Source organism: Physeter macrocephalus, chromosome 2 (genome assembly GCF_002837175.3).
Source record: "Physeter macrocephalus isolate SW-GA chromosome 2, ASM283717v5, whole genome shotgun sequence".
In the NCBI taxonomy this organism is placed as follows: Eukaryota; Metazoa; Chordata; class Mammalia; order Artiodactyla; family Physeteridae; genus Physeter; species Physeter macrocephalus.
The window spans coordinates 61,502,418-61,523,992 of NC_041215.1; the positions used below are offsets into that span (position 1 = coordinate 61,502,418).

Here is a 21,575-nt window from a genome sequence, read left to right on the forward strand (position 1 = left end):
TGCCATAAGAGACCATAGCATCTTAGAACAAACATGAAATGTGGTAAATAAGCTGATGTTTACGCATGGGCACTATATTAGCTGTTTCTGCACTTTGCCCCTCCATTAAGTTAACTGCCAGGCCTGGGCCATTACAGTCCAGCCTTGTTCCCTCAATTACAGCCACACATTAACTCCGGACATTCCAAGTCTTTCTAATAGCCATTTTCAGGGAGGACTGTGAGCTTTCCTAGGAGTGCCTCCCCTCCTTTCTGTTCCCATCTTGAGCCCCCTCTGCTACTTGCAACTCTGAGCTCTGAACAGGCTTATCTCGAAGCCAGTCGGGATCCCTGTTTATGATGCATCCTCAAACCCAGGCATCCGCTTACAGGAGAGCCCTAGTTAGAGATGCATATTGTACTTCTCTCCTTTCAAAGAGCACATTTGCTGCTTGCTGGGGGCTTTCTGCCTGATGCAGGGGGGCGAGGAAGGAGAGTTCCTTTGGGAGCCGATTTAGAGTCGCTTCTCATTGGAGGGGCTCGCTTTTTCCTGAGCTGCCAGACGCTGCAGGCTCAACTGAGGCGCGGAGGTGCAATTCAGGCTGGTGAAACAGTGGAGGAAGGCAGGGACAGGCGGGGCTAGCGCGGCTCTGCAGCGGATCACAAGCACCAACACACACACCGCTCTCCCGCCGCCCCCTGCTCGAGCCTCGCTTCATCTAACCGGGGCCACAGAGACGCGGACAGGGAGTGGGGGACCGAGGAGCGGAGAGGACAAGGCAGGAACCGTGAAGCAGAGGAAAAGCTGGAGTGGAGCTGGTATTTCACCTGAGAGTCTGACCCGCATCCCGAGGCTCAAACCCCCTACAGCTGCACCGTTGTCGCCTGCTGGGAGAGCACGGCGCCAAGGAACCCTCGAGTCCCGCTCCCAAGTCGTTCTGTGCCCGGCGCGCCAGGATCCTTCTGGTGGGGGGCAGCGCGGTGCCCTCAGGAAGGTGCGGAGCTTGGGGGACCGGCATTGGCGCCCGTCGTGGTGCCCCAGGAAAAGTAGGGGCGCGGAAAACCGCCTTCAGGGCAGAGTGCGAGGCCAGGCTGCCGCTGCCGCCGGCCGCGCCGCCTCCTGCGCTCTCGCCTTGGGTGAGTGCTCGTCTTTAGCGCACCGCCGCGTCTCTGCAGCGCTCGGGGGCGGCCTGAGGGCCCCGGTGGCGCCAGCGGAAACTCAGCGGCCCGCGGACGGCAGGCGGACGCGTCTCCGGAGTCCGGAGCGGGGACTCTGAGCCCGGAGGGCGTAGGTAGGGGCTGCTGAACCCGTGCCCGGCAGACATGCCTTTGGGCGGGATTTGGGCCAAAAGATAGGAGGCGGGAGCGCCTGAGGGAGCCGGGAGCCGTCCCGCGGGGCGGGCGATCGGGGAGGGCGGGCAGGGGGGGAGGGTCTGGTCCGAGCAGCTAGCGCCGCTTCGGCAGCCCGGCGAGTTGGCCATTAATCTTAAAACAGTCAGTTTGGGAGCGCTGCGGGATAGTCAGGAGGGCTGTGGGAAGGCAAGAGGGGGCCCCCGGGATGCCGGTGGTGAGGGAAGAAAAGAGAGGCCTCGAAAAGCTTGGGGGCACATTTGCGCTCGGGTTCCTGGTCCTCGCAGCCCTCCTGCCTTGAGTGTGGGAGAACACTTTTTTTGTTTTAAGACTCAGCGTGGAGAGAAAGCCTTCGTCCCAGGGGAGGAGAGGCGTCTGCGGGGGGCAGAGACCGCAGCTACCTGCCGGGTGCGCCCCCCCGCCCCAGGCACGCCGGCGTTCGTCCCCCCTTTCTCTCCCGCTCCCACCTCCTCATTGGTGCTGGTTTGCAGCGCTCGGCTCCTGCGCCTTCGCTTCGCGTTTGAATCTGGCTCGCCCCTCCGTATTATGTCTGCACTCCGAAGGAAATTTGGGGACGATTACCAGGTAGTGACCACCTCGTCCAGCGGCTCGGGCTTGCAGCCCCAGGGGCCGGGCCAGGGCCCGCAGCAGCAGCTTGTGCCCAAGAAGAAGCGACAGCGGTTCGTGGACAAGAACGGCCGGTGCAATGTCCAGCACGGCAACCTGGGCAGTGAGACGAGCCGCTACCTCTCGGACCTCTTCACCACCCTGGTGGACCTCAAGTGGCGCTGGAACCTCTTCATCTTCATTCTCACCTACACCGTGGCCTGGCTCTTCATGGCGTCCATGTGGTGGGTGATTGCCTACACTCGGGGCGACCTGAACAAAGCCCACGTCGGCAACTACACGCCCTGCGTGGCCAATGTCTATAACTTCCCTTCGGCCTTCCTCTTCTTCATCGAGACCGAGGCCACCATCGGCTATGGCTACCGCTACATCACCGACAAGTGCCCCGAGGGCATCATCCTCTTCCTCTTCCAGTCCATTCTCGGCTCCATCGTGGACGCCTTCCTCATAGGCTGCATGTTCATCAAGATGTCCCAGCCCAAGAAGCGCGCGGAGACCCTGATGTTTAGCGAGCACGCGGTGATCTCTATGAGGGACGGAAAACTCACGCTCATGTTCCGAGTGGGCAACCTGCGCAACAGCCATATGGTCTCCGCGCAGATCCGATGTAAGCTGCTCAAAGTAAGTGCCACCCGCGCCCTCCCCACCTGGCGACCGCCAGCCCTCAAACCCGGGAATTAACTCACCTGAGAGCCACCCTCAGGCTCCTAGTCTTGCCTAACGCCACGGGTAAACTTCCTTGTTTGGGAGCTGGGGAGGGCGTGGAGGACTGGGCAAAGAGAGTACAACTGACAGTTCTGTTCTTTTCCCACCTACTCTCGTGCTCTTATTTTATTTTATTCTTATTTATATTCATCGGATGTATTTGTGTCACTTTCTGGACTAGTAACGCCAACGGAGTGGTGTTGGCTCCTGGACCTCTGAGGTACACGAGTGCCCTATTCTCCTTCCTCCCCTTGCTGCTTTGCTCTTTAGAGAGCTTTTGAGTTGTTGCCAATAGGCTACTCCAGTAAACTTGAAGTATTAAAACTGAACAGCTTTTAGTTTGAAGAAAAAGGTGCTGAAATTGCTTTAATTTTCACTTAGGGCTTTTCTTTCTTTCTTTTTTTTTTTTTAATTTCTTTTTTCCCCCCTAGTAGTATTTAGCAGGTGGATTATTCCTTCAGACCCAAGAACATTTATTCTAACTCTATCTGTGGTCATCTTTTTTAACAAGTACACAAACCAGAGAAGCAGTTTATAAAGTGGAAAAACAACACCTGGTTGTTTTCAAGTTTTATTTTTACCAAATATTTTCCTAGAGAAATATTCTGTGAAAGCGTGAGTGCTTTTCCTGTAGAGTCTCTTATTAATTTTATTCTTAATTGCCTGTTTCTATGAAGCCTTTGTCAATTACAGATTTCACTTGAAGCTTTTCAGCATCCATTAAAGAAGATTGCTTCCTACCATCAGCAGTGTAAATGCTAAAAGAAATTGCTCATGGAGTGATTATTAAAGCAAGGTCCATCTAGTCGTTAGAGGGCACCACTACAAACAAGAAGAGAAGCCCACTCTAATCACTCACCCAATTAGAGTCTGGGAATGAGGGATACAAGCCCAGTTCTCTATGTGTTATTTACAATCCATCTTTTTGAGGGATTTGCCTTAGATAGTTTTCAAATGTTCATAAATTGAAAAGATGACCTCAATACAGTCTTAAAAATTTATCTGAGATTGCATGGAAAAACCATAGCCCCATTCAGAACTTAGCATTAATAAAATGAAAATCTGAAATATTTAAGTTGAGATTTTGCCTTTGAGATTTCAATTTTACTCTACAGGTCTCTATCACTTTACACAGCCTCAGTTTATATGGTAGTTAAAAGTGGTCCAATGTGCTTTAAAAAAATTTGGCTCTTGTGTCATTTTCATTACTCATTTACAAGGTCTTACCCTAATTATTCTTGACCATCTTGCTCAGTAAAGTGTTGGACTTAAAGCAGCTCAGTTGTCCTGTCACTCCACATCATATGCATATTTACTATGCTACAGACAGTAAACAAACTAATTGTGTATAGCTTACTGGAAAGTTTTCAACCTGGTTCTGCTGTATATGTTAATTAAGATAATGGTGAATAAATAATTTGAGTAGATCATATTCTTTATAATTAACTCCAATGGGCTGCATGTAATTTTTTTTTAAAAATTTAACTTAGTATATCATGCTATGGACCACATTTGAACTGAGTTGTTTGGATCAGGCTAAACATGTTGTAGACATGTTTGTTGCAGGGGTGTTTGTTGTATGTGCCTATTTCTATGAATAGAACAAGATATATAACCTCTCTTTTTAAGTTAGGCCTACCAGCAACACTTTGTAAATGTAGTGCAAAAGTCTCTGTTGTGGAATCCATGTTCATGTGTCAGTTTGAGATTTTTACTGAAGAGTAGTTTATCATCTTGATTGGTGTATTGGAAACTTAAAATTAGACTTTCAAGGTCAGTTATTGCTGTTCTCTAGTTTTTCAAACATATAAATACGTTTATTAAAACAAATATCTTTTTGAGGAAACATATTTAGATGTTTTTAGACTCTCAAATTTTAACAAAGTCAGAAATAATTAGAATTAATCTACATAGTAGGTTTTGTTTTTTATTTTTGTTTTTTTACAAAGTTGTAGTGAATCTGAAGCACCCAGTGTCTACAGTGGTTCAGGACACTGATAGTGGTTTTTATGCAAGTACCACATATACCACAAGGAGTGTCCTGATCAAACAAGAAAAAGATTTCTACTGTTGGCAAACTTGGAGCAAGGTGCTATATTAACACAAGGTGATAAAAACATCTAATTAAAACAATATGTATAATGTTCTTATAAAATTATTTACTTTTGATTTGTTGGGAAGATGTCAGTGCTAAAAGTAAAAGTAATTGGCATGTGGAGTCAATTTATATTTAAACAAAATTATGGTGAAATTCTGTCCTGCTTTTTTTGTGAGGGGAGAGGGTTGATCAGTGGCAGCTCTTCATCCAACCAGTTACTGTAGTTTGCTTGAAGTTGATTTGTCCTGTAGCCATGGTGATTAAAATGAATTCTCATAGCTCTTGTCATTTCCTTAGACTTTATTTAAAAAGAGCCATGTTTTATTAGGAAACTAATAACATTCGGCAAAATCAAAGGGAAGATTTGCCTTTAATAAGTGACTCTCATTTTCTTTTAGGGACTGAGATGAAGTCCAAAACAGCCAACTATATTTTTAAAGAGAAGCTATACCAAGATCTTAAAGCAGTAATATTTTGCCATTGGTCTTATACATCCTTACTAAATATTATTACACATATTCAGTTTCTTCGCTTAACCCATGTTTGACATTTTAAATGTAAAATTTATGTATCTTTAATACAGAGAAATACATAGAATTTTAAGGCAACAAAACCATAATATTTAATAATAGTAATTACAGTCTATATGAGTTCTTCCTATTACCTAATTTAATTTCATTTATACTTTTCTATTGCTGTTTTCTTATTTGCTGAATAAAAGCTTATTTATCAGTATTACTATAAGAATTATATTTGATGATTTAAAGCACTTCTATTCTTGTAAAGAATAGAAAAGTAAGAACATGCATATGGCTTTCTAATCCTTGCTACTGTGAAGTTTTCTGCGCATTTTTTTTTGAATTCTGTGTCTTGATGGAAGTTTTTCTCTTATAACTTCTCTTTTAATTGTTGTTAACTTACATGAAAGCAAATTTTATTTAAACTCTATTCCCGTCTTCCAAGCTTGCAAATACTGAAATTTATTTCAATATTTAATTATAGATCTTCCAACTTTAAGCCTGGAGCGATCAGTCCGTTTTCTACTTAGAAAAAAAAAAAAGCAGATTAAATAAAAATTTAAGAATATAATTGGAAGTTATTCTTTAAAATTTATAATGTTATTATGAATACAGCTATAGAAAGCTCTTTTAAGATGAATGTTCTTTCTCTTTTCCTCTTTTCATCCCCATGTTGATGTTTTATTTGAATTTTCAATTTATTTTAGTTGTCTTTTTTTTAACCTAAAATATAGGAACTAATGAATAGCACGGTCATGTTAAGTTAATATGACATCCGGTTTAAAATTTTAATAAAAATGCCTGGATTAAGGAGTTGAGACTAATGGTTGATACATTGGACTGTGTAATTCAGTGTTGGGTTTAAAGGATTTGGAAATCTCACTCCTTCCTACAAATCTAATACTAATGGTTAACTGGCCTAGACTTCCATCTTATTAGGGAAAGATTTAAACTTTTTGATACATTATTCAAGAATTTGCACACTTATTATCCAAAAACCATCACAGTTACATGTATACGTATGTGTGTGTATACATACATGTAGACAGTCAAACCTTATTTACATAAAGTAAACATAAAATCAATTATTGTTAGATCCATATTTTGAAATTAAGAGGTAAGGATAAATTTTTCTCATGGAAGTATAATTTTATATCTTCATATTTTTATTCATGGCATATAGTCATCGTCTTCCTTTCCTAGGATGTCAGCTATGCAACCCTTAACTTTCACCTAATGAAAGGTAATGATGCCCAGTTATCTTCTAATATATCACATACATTATTTTTATACTCATCTTTTCTATTCTCCATTTATATGGATACTCAGAATTGGATGCTATCTAGATTCCTCATGTGAATATGATCCAGTGCAGATGCAATAAAAAACAAAATTGCATCTGCAAAACTAACAAGCTAGTCATTCTCTTCATATATCTTAATATTTTGTTAATCTTTTAACCACAGTGATTCCTGGACCACTTGATTCCTGATTTTTTTCATATATTTATTAGTTTGTCTTCATTCCATACCTTGCACTTTAATGCAATTATGGTTTTGACTCTATATGACCCTATTCTGTATGACTGACTCTTTTCTCCTATTGGTCTTGGTCAATTTGCACTTTAGTTTTAATCTTGAGATCATTAGTTATCTCCTTTAAAAAATTAATTCACAACTGAATATAAAAAAAACTCTTCTTCTGAACATCATACAAGTGGTTAGTAAAAAGATTCAAGGAGTCTAAGACTGAGTACCCCAGAACTCTTGGGGCTAGATCTTATAATGATCAGTGAGTTTTTTTAGGTGGGTTTATTATGTCTTAAAAAAAAAAAGTACAGTTTCTATGTAGTCTAGCTTTGCTTTCTCTGACACAAGTACAGTAATTCTGTAATAGGTATAGAACTTGGGTTCTTTTTAAAGACTATAATTACTATTCTTCTTTTAAATAGTAGTAATATGTTGTTCTGTTTGTTTTGTTTTTTGTTTTTAATATGGTTCCTGAAAAGGATAGGGTGGCTTGTGCTCAGGGGAATACAGTGTGAACAGAAATAGGGACATAAAGACCCAAAAATAGACAGTAGTAGGTAAGAACAAATGATGAAGAGAAGCAGGAAAAAGCACTTGATGGATTTGAGGGTGTTTGTTTGCTGAGTAGGAGGGGCATGTGCAAGTAGGGTTACAAATCCTGTCCACAGTTATTATTATAAATTCCATAAAAAGTCCTCAAGGAATTATAAAGCTGTTCTTTCATTTAAATAGTATAGAAGCCTCACAAAATTTATTACAAGATAAATTACATTCCATCTATAAGTTACTTTCTTTTCATAAAAGTGAACATATTTTTATGGGATAATTGGCTTAGCATTAAAAATCTTTATTTTAGGCTTGATGTTGGTCATATTTTTTTCCACCTGAGTATTGATGGAATTTCAAACTTAAGGAGTCAAAAGAGGGGAGTTCCCTGGTGGTGCAGTGGTTAAGAATCCTCCTGCCAATGCAGGGGACACAGGTTCGAGCCCTGGTCCAGGAAGATCCCACGTGCCGAGGAGCAACTAAGCCCGTGCGCCACAACTACTGAGCCTGCGCTCTAGAGCCCACGAGCCACAATTACTGAGCCCGCGTGCCACAACTGCTGAGCCTGCGCTCTAGAGCCCATGAGCCACAATTACCGAGCCCGCGTGCCACAACTACTGAAACCTGCGTGTCTAGAGCCCGTGCTCTGCAACTAGAGAAGCCACCTCAACGAGAAGCCCGCGCACCGCACCGAGGAGTAGCCCCTGCTCGCCGCAACTAGAGAAAGCCCGCGCGCAGCAACGAAGACCCAACGCAGCCAAAAATAAATAAATAAAATAAATAAATTTATAAGGAGTCAAAAGAAATGTACAACTGTAGATAGTCCAGATGAAATTCTCGGTCCACACTTTTTTCTACCTGACTTTAATTTTGGTCTGAGTCCCCAAATCATTGCCAGAAATGCTTTGAGTCACAAGGCATTGTTGTTCTTTATCCTGGTACCTGCTTTTGGCTCATTTCCAAATTTTAGATTCCACATAGTACTCTGACCTCATTGCATGTAATTTTATTTCTGACTTCAGCATATATTCAACACACACACACACACACACACACACACACACACACACACATTGCACATTTAAAGAGGAGAAGTGACATTACAGATAAAATGGTGGGGAGGTGGTAGGCAAGAAGGGCTGCCCTCTCTGTCTTCAACTACGTTTTCCTTCTTTTCCTTTCTGGACCACTGGCCCTCATTACCTTTTCCAGTAGGTACGTGTGAAAAGTGGGGTGGGGGTGGATCAAGCCTTAGAATATTACAGAAGTACATCTCAAGAGTCAGATGTTAGAGATTAAATTTTTTTTTTTCAAAATTCCCCTAGCTTCCCTCCGAGCTAGGAAAGAGAACAATGGCTATAATTAGAATACAATAATGGGTTGGAGAGATGGGAGAAAGGCAGCAAAGAGATTGATTGTATTGGTGAAGTGTGTCCCTGCAGAATGAATGTGGGCAACTGATCACAAATCTCCCAGAAGGAGGATGGCGAAATGTGGATCTACTTATGCCAAGGGCAGTTCTAAATGTGTATCCCAGAGCGGGGTTGTGTGTGTGTGTGTGTATGTGTCTTTGTCTTTGGATACATATGCTACAGTCCTTTATCTGTAATAAGAAAGCTATTTGTCTGTAAAGTACATGATGATAATAATCCCTTCCAGGCATCTGTGACTTTTGATTCCCTTTCCACCTGTAGTCAGAAGTTGTAATTTATTATCTTGCAGGCCTTTTTGGACTCTAAGGGAGTTCAAAGTCATTTGACATTAGCTGCTTCTTTGAAATTAGTACATGTGACTATAAAATGAGGCACAAACCTTAAGTTCTAGACATATATCCATGTGGCCTATAATTAAAGTGTGTGTAATAGAAATACTACATTTCAATAGCAATATTTTTATTACAAAGAATGACTTAGAAAATTATGCCAAAATCTAAATTGCGCACAATCATTTCAAAAAATCCATATATAATAATATAAAATATAATAATCCATTATAATGTTTTTGGACAATAAATTTAAACAAACTTTATGCCTTAGAGTTCCTTGATTTTTGTCTTAACTCTCAGAATTTACTATAATGCAACCAACTAGAAAGTCTTTAAAATGGCAGAAGAACCTTTATTTCCTTCCCCAAAATATTTCATACAATTGATAATAAAAGTTGTATGTTAAGTTATTCTCAAGTGCTAGTGTTTTCAAATTATGTTCTAAATTTTTAAGAATTACCAATTTTCCATGAACTGTTTTCCCTTCCACCTTTTCCCCACTTATTTATTCAATAGTTTCAAGATTTTAAATGATTATTTCATCAAGTAAAGTCAACCTTAGAAATTTTAATAATTTATTGCATCACTCTTCACCTTAAGCAATTGTTTAGAATTGTTGTTGATCTCGACCGTATCTATTTACATATTATCCAGGAAAAGATCATGGTTCTGTGTTCCCTTTTGGAATTAGGAGGCTTATAGAACCAGAGGAGATAATGTAGACCAGGGGCAAACTGCTCTACTAATGAAAGATTTCTTCTTTTATCATAATTCTTAAGATGACATAATAAATAAAGGTTAAATTGGTTTTTACCTACATATTTTTATGCCTATTATCAAAATTTCTGGGTGAAATATGGTAATTGGTATCTAAATAAGAGAACTAGAAATGGATGAAATATCATTGCTACTGATTTATTACATACTCAAGGTACAGATCACAGTTTAATTTTATAAAGGCACATCCATAACTCCTCTTTTTCCTTTGTATCTTTTATGTATGTGTTACAGTTCCTTGAACAAAAGTTCTCTAACTCCACTTATACAAGTTGAGAGACTATAACTAACATAGGCTTCTTTTCCCCCCTTGCTCCAGAAAAATCTCTGGAATTGCCCCAGAATTAGAAAAGCCTAGATTAGAATTCCTTGTAAACCTAGAGTAGAATGTGCATGCTTCTGCAAATGTATTTGGTAGATATATGTCAGGTTCTGGAACATCGTATTTGGCTGAGTATTGATAAGATAACCTTGTTCTGCCCAGGAACTCAGACTTCAAACAATTCCAGTGCTCCAGGCACCTGCCAAACACCCTTCCCTCCTCTAAACAGAAAAGCTTTCTCTTTAATTCACAGTGAGTAATAGGCTTCCCAGTCTATTACAGAGTCAGAGAAGCAAACAAAAATCAGGGAGGTAAGCATATTGATAGTTGAAATATCTGTTGGCCTAACAAAAAGGAAGATGATGTGAAAGATAAAATTGTGGATATATGTAGTACCTCAGTGTTATTTAAAGTAAGATTAAATTTATCCACTGGAAAATAATTTTTAGTGAATATGTAGGGAATTTCACTTATCGGAAAAAGATGTAAGTGTGGAAAACATCTTTCAAAGAAATGAAGTATTGTTTTCCCTGTAGTATCACAAAATAGGTGCAGTTGTCAACTTTGTTTCTACCAAGACTTGGGTAGGATATAAAGCATTTGGGAAGGGGTATAGGCATAATTTTGAGTATATGGAACACATTTTTAAAATCGGAAGATAACGTGGAGTCTGGAACGTTATGGACGTTAATGGAACAGACTCATGCATATTTAAGTCTAAATTACCTACATATGAATTAACTGCTTTGCTAAAAATAAAACATTTCTTATTCTAGGTTGGCATTCTCCTGATAGCCTATCTGTTTCTAGGCCACTTCTTTTTCATGGGTTATTGAATGAGCAGAGAATATAGAAGCTAATGGCTACTCTAAGAATGAGGTGCAAGTATAAATAACAAATATATAATTAAGGGTGATGAATTTTAGCCTTGGTATATGTATATAAAAATTAGAAAAATATATCTTTTTTGGGGGAAATTATTTTAAAATAAATGGGAAACTGAGTTTAAAAATTATGTTTGTGAATATTTTTATTTTATGCAGAAAAAGCAGAGCTTAGAATAGTTGGTAAAATGACCCAAATTCTGATCATTAATTATAAATGTCAGAATACCACCTTGTGTTTATATAGCACCTGTTTCTTAGTAGGTGAGAGAACAATGACCCAGGATTTTTGTTTTTATTTATTTTTGTTTTGTGTTTGACTTTTATTTTGTTACATTAATCAATACATGTTATACAACTGTGTATTTGCAAAGATGCTGGTCTCATCTGTATTTTACCAATTTGAGAATATATATAGAAAGATAAATGAATTCTACTGGCTTAGAAATGACTAGATTTCTCCAACACTGGTTGTTAGAGCTGCTGTTTTTATTTTTGCACCATCAGGTTTTTCCATGTTTTTTTTTTTTCTTGTCAGTAATCATTTTCTTCTTCTTTTTAAATTTTTAATCAACTAGTCATAAGGCAGAGAAGAAAAATAGTCTCAATATTTTCATTGGATTTTTTTTCTACACAAATAAAACTCCTGAGTATCACTAATTACAAAGTAGCCTCTCTAATTGACTAGTTCTGCTTTTGAGACTCTGCAATTGCTGAGGTAACAATTTGCCACCAACTTGGAACTCTTGGTTTTGTTTTGCTGTGGAGGACAGCTTACTAAACCATATTTTTCAGTGTTTTCAGGCTCATTTACAAAGCCAGTGTCTTTCCGGGAACTCTGAAAGTAAGGGTTTTGGCTTCCGTCTACTGATTCATTGGACAGACTAGTGTTGCAGAGTCTGTTTTGTTTATTAAATTTGCTTTGCAGAGAGTCTCTTAAAATATATTGGATTCTTCCAAACCCCATTCAACCTGCAGCAAGCCTCCCTCCACTCTGATTTTTTAAACCCAGCTTTTATTTTACCAGCATCATCATATAAACTTAAATATTTGCTAATCGTGATCCTTATAAGTAACATATATGAAAAATGAATAGAAAAGAAAGATAAGTTTATTTTCATGGTTTGCTAATTGTTAATAATCGTATTTAATTTTTTTTAGCATGCAAGCAGTTTGTTGAATTAAGCTTTACAGTGATTTATACTGATACTGAGTGCCACTGCCATATGAAAGTTTTAGTAAACTACAAGTTTGTCTAATACAGATTCTTAAAACTGCATTTTGATTTAAAGAAATTCAGTTGAGCACAAATTTTCACTAATTTTACAATTCATAAAATAAATAGAGGAATAACTTTAATGCAGTTTATTACTAGTAGTTCGAAAGCCACTAGTTAACAACATCTGCCTTTATTTTTATTATGTGAGCTGTTGTGTACATAACATTATTCAATATGATAACATCTTCACTATTCTATTCTAGTTTCTATCTGTTACTTTTCAAAGGTCCTGGAAAAATAAATTATTATGTTTGCTTTGTAATAATGCAATAAATCTGTTTTTAAATTATGATCAACCTTTTTTAGCTTTAACAAACTCTGTAAGAATTGCCTACTTATTTGCTTTGGGAGGAGAAAACATCTGGCGTGTAGTGCATTATCATTTAGTGATTTATGTCAAGCAGTAGCACATATACACTTAGTTCCACAGTTAGTGTTAACAGCCATTGTTGGACCAGGCATTTCTCCAAAGCTCATGAGTTAGGGACTGGTAATTATAGTAAGTCGTGTATTATAAATAATGCATGTATGTTCCACATGAGCTATGTGGGATTTCGGCCCATTTGCTAGAACATAGCTGCATAATGATTTGTTTGGATTTTGTTGCAGATGATTGATAGTGCAGAATGTTGGCAATGATGTAAATTACTGTTGGGCTGCCTTGCAAATTTCAGTACAAGTGGTGATTTCTTCTCTTTTTCTGTGTGCTTGTCTAGTCTCGGCAGACACCTGAGGGTGAGTTCCTTCCCCTTGATCAACTTGAACTGGATGTAGGTTTTAGTACAGGGGCAGATCAACTTTTTCTTGTTTCCCCCCTCACGATTTGCCACGTGATTGATGCCAAAAGCCCCTTTTATGACCTATCCCAGCGAAGCATGCAAAGTGAACAGTTCGAGATTGTCGTCATCCTAGAAGGCATTGTGGAAACAACTGGTGAGTAAAAACATAGATATGTCATGAAGTTTCTTTATTCCATAATAACATTATATTATATGCACAATACCTATAATGGTTTGGGCTAAATGTCTCAGCTTGCAATAATGAAAGTAATGACTTGTCTGTTATTTCTTTGTAACATTAAGTTGATACTGCTTTGAAAATGAAGATTTACTGTTGTGATGATTGCATTTGTAATGTTAACTCAGAAATACTTACTGCAAAAAAAAAAAAGAAAAGGAAACTGAGATGACTTCTAGAAATGATTATGATGTTCTAGTTTAACTGCAGACTTGGATTTCCTATAATCATATATTTTTTTAAAAGATTCAAGGTTAAAATAAATTCAGGGTAATTAGTGAGCAGCCTGAACTCAGCATGCGTATTCTTGCCTTAGGGATGGTGATTTGGGTGTCACTGATAGAGCTTTGATATGCTACTATATGCAACCTCGGTGGAAAATTCCCTGTGTGTGTGTGTATGTGTGTGTGTGTGTGTGTGTGTGTGTGTGTGTGTGTGTGCGTGCGCGCGGGTGTGAGCCACACTAAAGTAGCATTTTAATTTCAAAGTGGGTCAGTAGATTTCCCCAGCTGAACCTTGACCAAAAATTTTTTGAAAAGAAATTTTCTTCCTTTTCGGCTTTGGTATAGCTATGTGCTGTATGTTACTTCTTAAGATTTGATATAGCTTTGCTATGCTGCAATACCCACAGTTTGCTACTCTCTGAGGAGAATAAGGTTGGCAAAGGAAAGAAACAGTAAATCAGAGTATATTATTTGGAGCCTAAGCATTGCCAGTTGGTTTGGAACCTGCTGGATGCTTGAGACTAATAATGGAATATTTACATAATTATATCTATCTATCTTGAGTTTTACCCTTGCTACAAGTAGTGAGAAAGCAAGAAATACTTTAGCTTTTAATTTTTCTTCTACCAATATCATTCTAATAATCTTAAAGTTCTAGTTATTATGTATAAACTATAGCATTGAAAGTAACATCGGCAATAGCATAGATACATTCAAGCCTTATATCAAGGTGGGAGACGTTACATAATGAAAGAATCTCCCATCTTGATATAAAGCTTTGTCCCAGGGGCAGGGGGAGTCAAGCCATTGTAATCTTATACATCTGTTACATAACACCGATTTGAAATTTGGACAAGATACTTAATCTCCGTAAACTTTTTTCCCCATCTCTCTAAAAGGAGAATGATATAATAACCACCTTCAAGCTACCTGCTGTATTACTATTATTTTATTATCATTAGTGCTTCACTTTAAGATTTAAGGTTTTTGAGAACAGTGAGTAAAGACTTAATTCATCAATCTATATCTGGGATTTGATTTCTGTGGACAATTTCATGGTTTAAATTCTCCAGTTTTTAAACTTAAAATTGAATTGATGTCATAGGATATTTCTAAAATATCATATATTGATAAATAATGAAACCAATTTATAAAGGCTTCTAGTTCAAGAAATCTTTACATTTAAATTTTAGTTTTTACTTGTCTCATTTATTGAAGTAATAATATATTGTTAGAGCTTAAACAGCAGATGTTTTTACTGATTTATTTTTTTAAAGCATATGGTTCTATCTTTGACACAGCTGGTTATAGTTTATTAATTGCTTATTATTATTCTAATCACTGACACGAATGAAGTTTCTGTTTCACTTGACAGTCTTAGAAATCTTTCACTAGTTATATCTATCTATCTATCTATCTATCCATCCATCCAACCATTTTTCCTACTTATCTCTGGTTAGTGTGTATTTCTTAAGAATGAAAAAAATTTTCTACAAAATCACAGTGCAATTAAGAAAAAAATCAGGATAGTAAACAATGATACAGTGCTGTTATTTAGCTCATAGTCTACCTTCACATTTTATCAGTTGTCCTAGTAGTTTCCATCATAGCTCTTTTTTCCTGGTTCATCAATTTAAGGATTATGCCCTCATTTGTTTACTTGTCTTCTCAGTAATTTCCATCATAGCCATTTTTTCCTGGTTCAACATCAATTTTAGGATTATGCCCTCGTTTGTTTACTTGTCTTCTCAGTCTCATGATGAAATATTTTCTCAACCTTACTTTGTGTTCTTGACCTTGATGTACTTGAAGAGTACAGGCCAGGTATTTTGTAGAATGTCTCTCAATTTGGATTTGTCTGAGGCTTCCTAATTCATTATATATTTTTTTGATTTTTGACTTCTACATAGGCATCTTAAGGGAATATTGAATCAGGTTGTTTTTAAAATACACCTATGTATTCTTGACTTAACTGATGTGTCTTCATCAGATTTCAGAGGATCATGGTTAGTAAATGATATTCTACATAAAGTCATTTGGAGTTTCGTAACATTAAATTATTCATTAGGACTGTAGATTTCATTTTACCATTTTCTGCCCTCTCTCTTTTTTTTTTTTTTTAATTATGAACTGGCAGAGACTACTTTCCACAGAAAATGTGAAAACTTGACTGGAGACTGAATTTCTTATTTAGAGATTGCCTTTTATGGAGAAAAGATTAAAGCCTGCCTCCTCTTAACCTCTTTACTAAGCCTGTTTTCTAGATTTAATATAGCAAGAATAACAGCAAAAACATTATGCATAATTTTTAGAATTTATTTTGTGGAAAATTTATCTGACATTTTGTTTGTGTATATGCCCTAACTGACTAAATCACACATTTTTCAAACTCTGAAAAATCTGTCTATATTTTCAGACCTCCCTGAGTCTGGTAAAAATAACATAAACATTCTTATGTCCATATGATCATTTAAAGTTATACTGAGATTTATTTAGATTCATTTTTCAGGATGTTTCCTCCTTTATCCTCCCATTCACAATACTTTCTCATAATATTTATTGCTTGGAATAAGACAAATATGATCTTTTGTGATGTTTTGAGACATCAGTAATACCATTTTAGCTCCAGTGTTTTTGTTATATAGGCTTGTGACTAAATGTTTACTCAACAATGTAACTTTCCATCCTATTTAACGCGTTAAAAAACCAAGTTTTTTTAATCATTCATTCACTCACTAGACAAGTAACTGAATGTATGCTGTGTGCTTGGAAATATTTGAAATACTGGCAATATAGTGGTGACCAAGACAGGCAGAATCCCTTTCCTTATGAAAGTTATATTCTAACTGGAGGAGGAAGACTGTGAAAGAAAACAAAAAAATAAATAAGCAAGGTATTATCACATAATAATGTGTCAGGAATAAAAACCAAAACAAAACAAGGTTATGGAACAAAGAGTGCATCCCAGTCTTAGGTTGACGTTTAGAAAAGGTCTCTCTGAGAAGGTGACACCTAAGCAGGGACCTGCCTGTCAAGAAGGACCTCCTGGGCCTGTCTGGAGGGAGAACACAGCAGAGGCTGAGAAACAGCTGGTACAAGGGTCCTGAGTCGGGAACCAGCCTGATTGATTCCAGGAACTAAAAGAAGGTGGTGGTGGTTAGAGCAGAGTGAACAATGTGGAGAGTGGGGTGAGGAGAAGTCCGAGAGCTCGGGGGTGGGGTGTGGGTGCACCTCTGCACTACAGTTGATTGCATCGCATCAACAGCGAGTGCTGGGATTCTATTCAAAAGCAAAGCCTGCATTTAAATGCTAGAGTAATAATTTAGTAATCTCAAACTCTATATAACAAAATAAAACACACATTTTTTTCCGCTAGTGGATTGCACGTAGTTTATTTAAAACCCAGTGACCCCAATGCCTAGGGAATGCGTAAAACTTTAGAACGTTACCACTTTTCCGTATTAACGGTCCTACCCACACAGTCCCCGGCCCTTAAGACAGGAACATAATTGCTCACTTTGCTGCGGTCCTCTGATGAGAATCTTCTGATCTCATTTAGTTTTTGCTTCTTCCCTTCCTGTAGTCTCAGCGGGAGTGGCAGTGGTGGTGAGGAGGGGGATGAAAAATTAGAAGCTTTCTCATTTCCTTGAAAGTTTCAGCTTCCAGCTCAGGACTCACAATAATTACTTTCCCCACTTCCTTGGAAATACTCCTCAGTGATCAGGTTCAGGGATTGTTGCCTTCTTTGCTTCCAGTGGGTTGGACTTTCACTTCCCACAAGGAACACAACATTTGCCTCTTCATGAATAACCTTTGCTTCTTGGCTCACATAGCAAATTTCTAAACATAGGTTACCTCTAACTGTTGCTCTCTTTGCTGATTCTCCCAGGAGGGAGAGCACTGCTAGAGGCAAACAGCATTGCAGATTTGGCTCATTAGAACTGGATGCTTTCAAACTTCAATCTGCTCTCTGCTGCTATTTGGCAGTCTTCTTAATTGTCTTTTCTGCACTCCCAGGCTCTCTCCCCATGGGATTTATTTTAGACCTTTTCTCTCCTTCCATGCCCCCAGTTCCAGCTGTCCTATCCCTTCCCAGGCCTACTACTCTCCACCTAGTTTATCGAAAATAATGTGACACTTCAATTTGTATACATTTTTTTTTTTTACTCTCCTTATCCTTTTCTCATGGTTATCTCCCCTTTTTCTTTGCTGGTGTCTGTGAGGAAAATGTCTTTATTCTTCTCCAAAAGCACCTGCTTTATCGTCATGTTTATTACCTGTGACTCAAGCGCCAATACTTACTATACCTCATACCTAAAATCCCTTTGACTCTCTTCTCAAACATGTCCAGGTCTTTCTTCATGAAAAACGTAATCCGGTTATTTATTCCTTTATACTCAAGGTTCTTTCTGGGATTCAGAGACACCACATTTTCCCTCTCCCTCTTTTTCTGTTTCTTCTAATTTTTATTTTCCAGGTGTTCCTTATACCCTGCATGTCTCCCTCTTCTTATAAATTTTTCCTGGATCTCTGCCCTTGACTTCTTTCCTCTTGAATCTAGATACTCGATTTTTAAAAATGAACCCACAAAGTATGCACAAGTCCATTATTTCTTTTATCTCCAGCTATGAAATCTCTCACCTGCTGTGGCTTTATATATGCCATCGATTTCCAGGACATTTGTCCACTCGGATGTCACTATTTTAATTCAGAGTCAACTTGTGTAAATACCAAGTAATCATCTTACCCTCAAATTACATCCTCATCTGGAATGTTTGTCCCTATTAATCATGGCTCTTTTGTCGAAGGCCTCCTCCCGTTTTCTTTCTTTTTTATACCCAATTAAGTTGTTCATTCCACAATATCTGTTGAGCACCTATTACAGGCTAAACAGTATTCTAGACCCTGGGGACACATCAGCTAACAGGACACAATTCCTGTTCTTGTGGGTATTTATAATCATATATGGAAATCAGACAGCAAAATGACGAAGTGCCTCATTTCGAGTGTTAGAAAATAAGTGCTATGGAAAAAAAATCAAGCAAGGCAAGAGGGTTTGGGAGTGTAGGGAAGTCAGAGTAGGCTGCAATGAGAAGGTGACATTTAAGCCCAAGCACTGTATCTTGAGTAAAACAAATCCCTTTGCTTTGAAGGGGATTTCAGGTAGAGGGTCAGCAGTTGTAAATGCTCCAAGGGAGCAGGTACCTGGCTTCTGCTCTCTGTTAGTGGTGTCTCTGTAATTCAACTCTTCCTCTGAAAGTTCACATAATTGTACTTCTAAATCACAGTAGTTGTCTCAGGAATGGATTTGGTATCTGCTTACATGCAGATTGTGCGCTATTGAATGTTTGCCTGGTGAATGTGCATACAACGCTACTATCATGATATACCTGTGCTCAAAAATCCCTAATGACTGCCAGTCAAAATGCATGTGTTCCTTCCTGAGACAGTTAGGCTGACCTGCTTACTGTAATGTCCATACACTGGTGCTCACTGTTGATTCCCATGTCTGCGATAATACCATTTTCACTACCTAGGATAGCATTTCTGTCTTCTCTTACATGGCATAAGAACGGCCATATTTGTTCAGGCTTCCCTGGGCACTTTAGTCCATGCGCTTTCCTTTAATCACTTATTTAAAATACTGTTTTTTACTCTGAAGGGGCTATTAAACACATGTTCATTATAGAAAAAATTTTAAAAATACAAATATGCAAAATAAAAACCTTACTCTTATTTTCAGCTACTATACAGTTAATGTATTGGTCATTAACCTTTCAGGTGTCTGTATTCAGATATATTGTTATATTATGCTACATGTACTGTTTTATAACTTGCTTTATTGTATAATATGTTTTTAACATCTTTCATGTCAAATTACAGTTCTACACCATTCATCTTAATGGCTTTATTGTATGCCAGTTATGTATCTATCTTAATTTTTATTACCTATCTCTTGTTTGGAATTTTTAGGCATTTCCTTTTTAATGAGAGAAGTACTCTATAGTCCATAGTTTTAATTTATTTACCACCAACTTTACTATTTTATATAAATTCCTAAAGATGGAATTCCTAGGTAAAGGGACATATACATCTGTTGGTTTTTAATATCTATTTCAGCCTTGCTATACAGAAAGTTGGTACCAATTTACAACTGGCTATGAAGGTGCCTATTTCCTCATACCCTTGCCAACAATGGATATTATAATTGGTTTCATTTTTGTCTGTTTGACATTATTTTATTCTTTTTGATTACTAGCAAGGTTGAAATTATGGTATCTATTGGCTATGAATTTTATTTCATGAATTCTCAGTCACTCTTGCTCATTTTGCTTCCAATTTATTGCTTGCATAAATTGCTTGTATAATTAGCACATTATTTTGAAAAACCCTGTCCCTAGTAGTCTGTCTACTATTATTAAAATAATTTCTTTATATATACATGTATAATTTTTTCACATTCACCTCTTATGTGCTTTATTATATCTCCAGATAAACTGTAAACTGCCAAGATTGACTGAGGACTTTGTTTTGAGGCTGTATTTTTTTTAAAATGTATATCATAGGTTGCAGAAAGTAGTAGATACCAGTAAACACTTCTGATCTGTTTGTTGTTATTTTTAACTGATTTAAATAGAGTTGCTCTCTTTATAAGCTTGCTTTCTGAGTCATAAATTGTTTTCTTATAGGAAATTGATCAACAAATGCTTGTTGATTATCCATATTATAGTAGGTGCAAGGTAGTACAAAGATGATTAAGGAGGAAACCCACAGTCCAAAGGGAGAAAGAAGTTGAGCTAAATTGAGTGTTAGCAATATGTGCTCAAACAGATGTTATGTCACGCTACAGTATAGGCCTAGAGTAGTGGTCCCGGATGGATTTGTTCTTAAGGAGTCTGAGAAAGCCCCCCGCCCCCCGGCAGAGGACACAGCATGAGGTGAGACAGGAAGGTGAAGGAGAAGGTCATACAAGAGGGTAATACAGCTGGGCATTCTGGCCGAAGGAACAGCAAATGAGAATTCATTTTGTTAGAGGAGTCAAATCATTTGGTATGGTCTGAGTAGAGGACAGGCGGAGGGGAATTGGCTGGAGATGAGCCTATCCTTGAGGCATGGTTTGAGCCTAATCCTATAAGCGATAAAGCCCTTGAAGGACTTGAAGCAGGAGAATGCCATGATTGTATTTGTAAGATTCAAAGATCCCTCTGGCTGCAGGTGGAGGATGGATTGAGTGGGGCCGAGACCGGAGACAGACCAGGTGTTAGCTGTTACAGTAGGCCAGACTAGAGATAATTGGGTCCTGCATGAAATTGTCTGACTCAGGCAACTATGTGACTGTTGAAAGTAATGAAAAAGGCCTCTGTTTCCAAAATAGTTACTTATAATTAAACAAGAATGGGAAAAAGTGCTCCAGGATCCTTCCCATTGAAGTTCCGCAGGCTACTTAGAAGAAGCTGAGACACCCAGAGAAACAAAAAGATAAATTGAGAAAAATAAATAAAACAGCACGAACAAGCCACTGACTCTTCTCCTAACTAGTGAAAAAACAGTTGGAAATTTCCTAATGAGTAAATCACAAATCAGAAGCTCAGCTTGTGAATAATTGAGATGTGCCTACAATTTTCCTCTATGAGTGATTCTACAATATTTAGCTTTATGAGTTGTAATTAATCATTACACTTTAATGATCCTTCAGAAGATAGTGATCGGCAAACCCCTAGTGTTACTGCAAATGAGCTAGCTCTCTCCTGACAATTGGAAATTTTATTCATCCTTCCTTATTGCAGGTTCTGAATCATTAGCCTGTGAGCTCCTTGTATCTGTTGTAGTCAGGACCTAAATCAGGGATGTCTTGTTTACCTCACTGGTTTCCCTATTCCTGCCCGGATTGCTAATACCTTTTAAAGTAATTGCTGGTGTTTCAGAAGACTTACCTTATCAAGTAAAATCCATGAC

The 21,575-nt window shown here is 38.2% G+C and overlaps 1 protein-coding gene across 1 annotated transcript in view; it reads left to right on the top strand.

The window, feature by feature from the left end:
• The first annotated feature begins 1,544 nt into the window (after positions 1–1,544).
• Positions 1,545–21,575, top strand: part of KCNJ3 (potassium inwardly rectifying channel subfamily J member 3) — a 162,703-nt gene continuing 142,672 nt past the window's right edge. The window contains exons 1-2 of the mRNA XM_007130228.2: positions 1,545–2,576; positions 13,095–13,311. Of these exons, the coding sequence (XP_007130290.1) occupies positions 1,875–2,576; positions 13,095–13,311 (919 nt within the window). The 5' untranslated portion in view covers positions 1,545–1,874. The remainder of the gene's footprint in view (positions 2,577–13,094; positions 13,312–21,575) is intronic.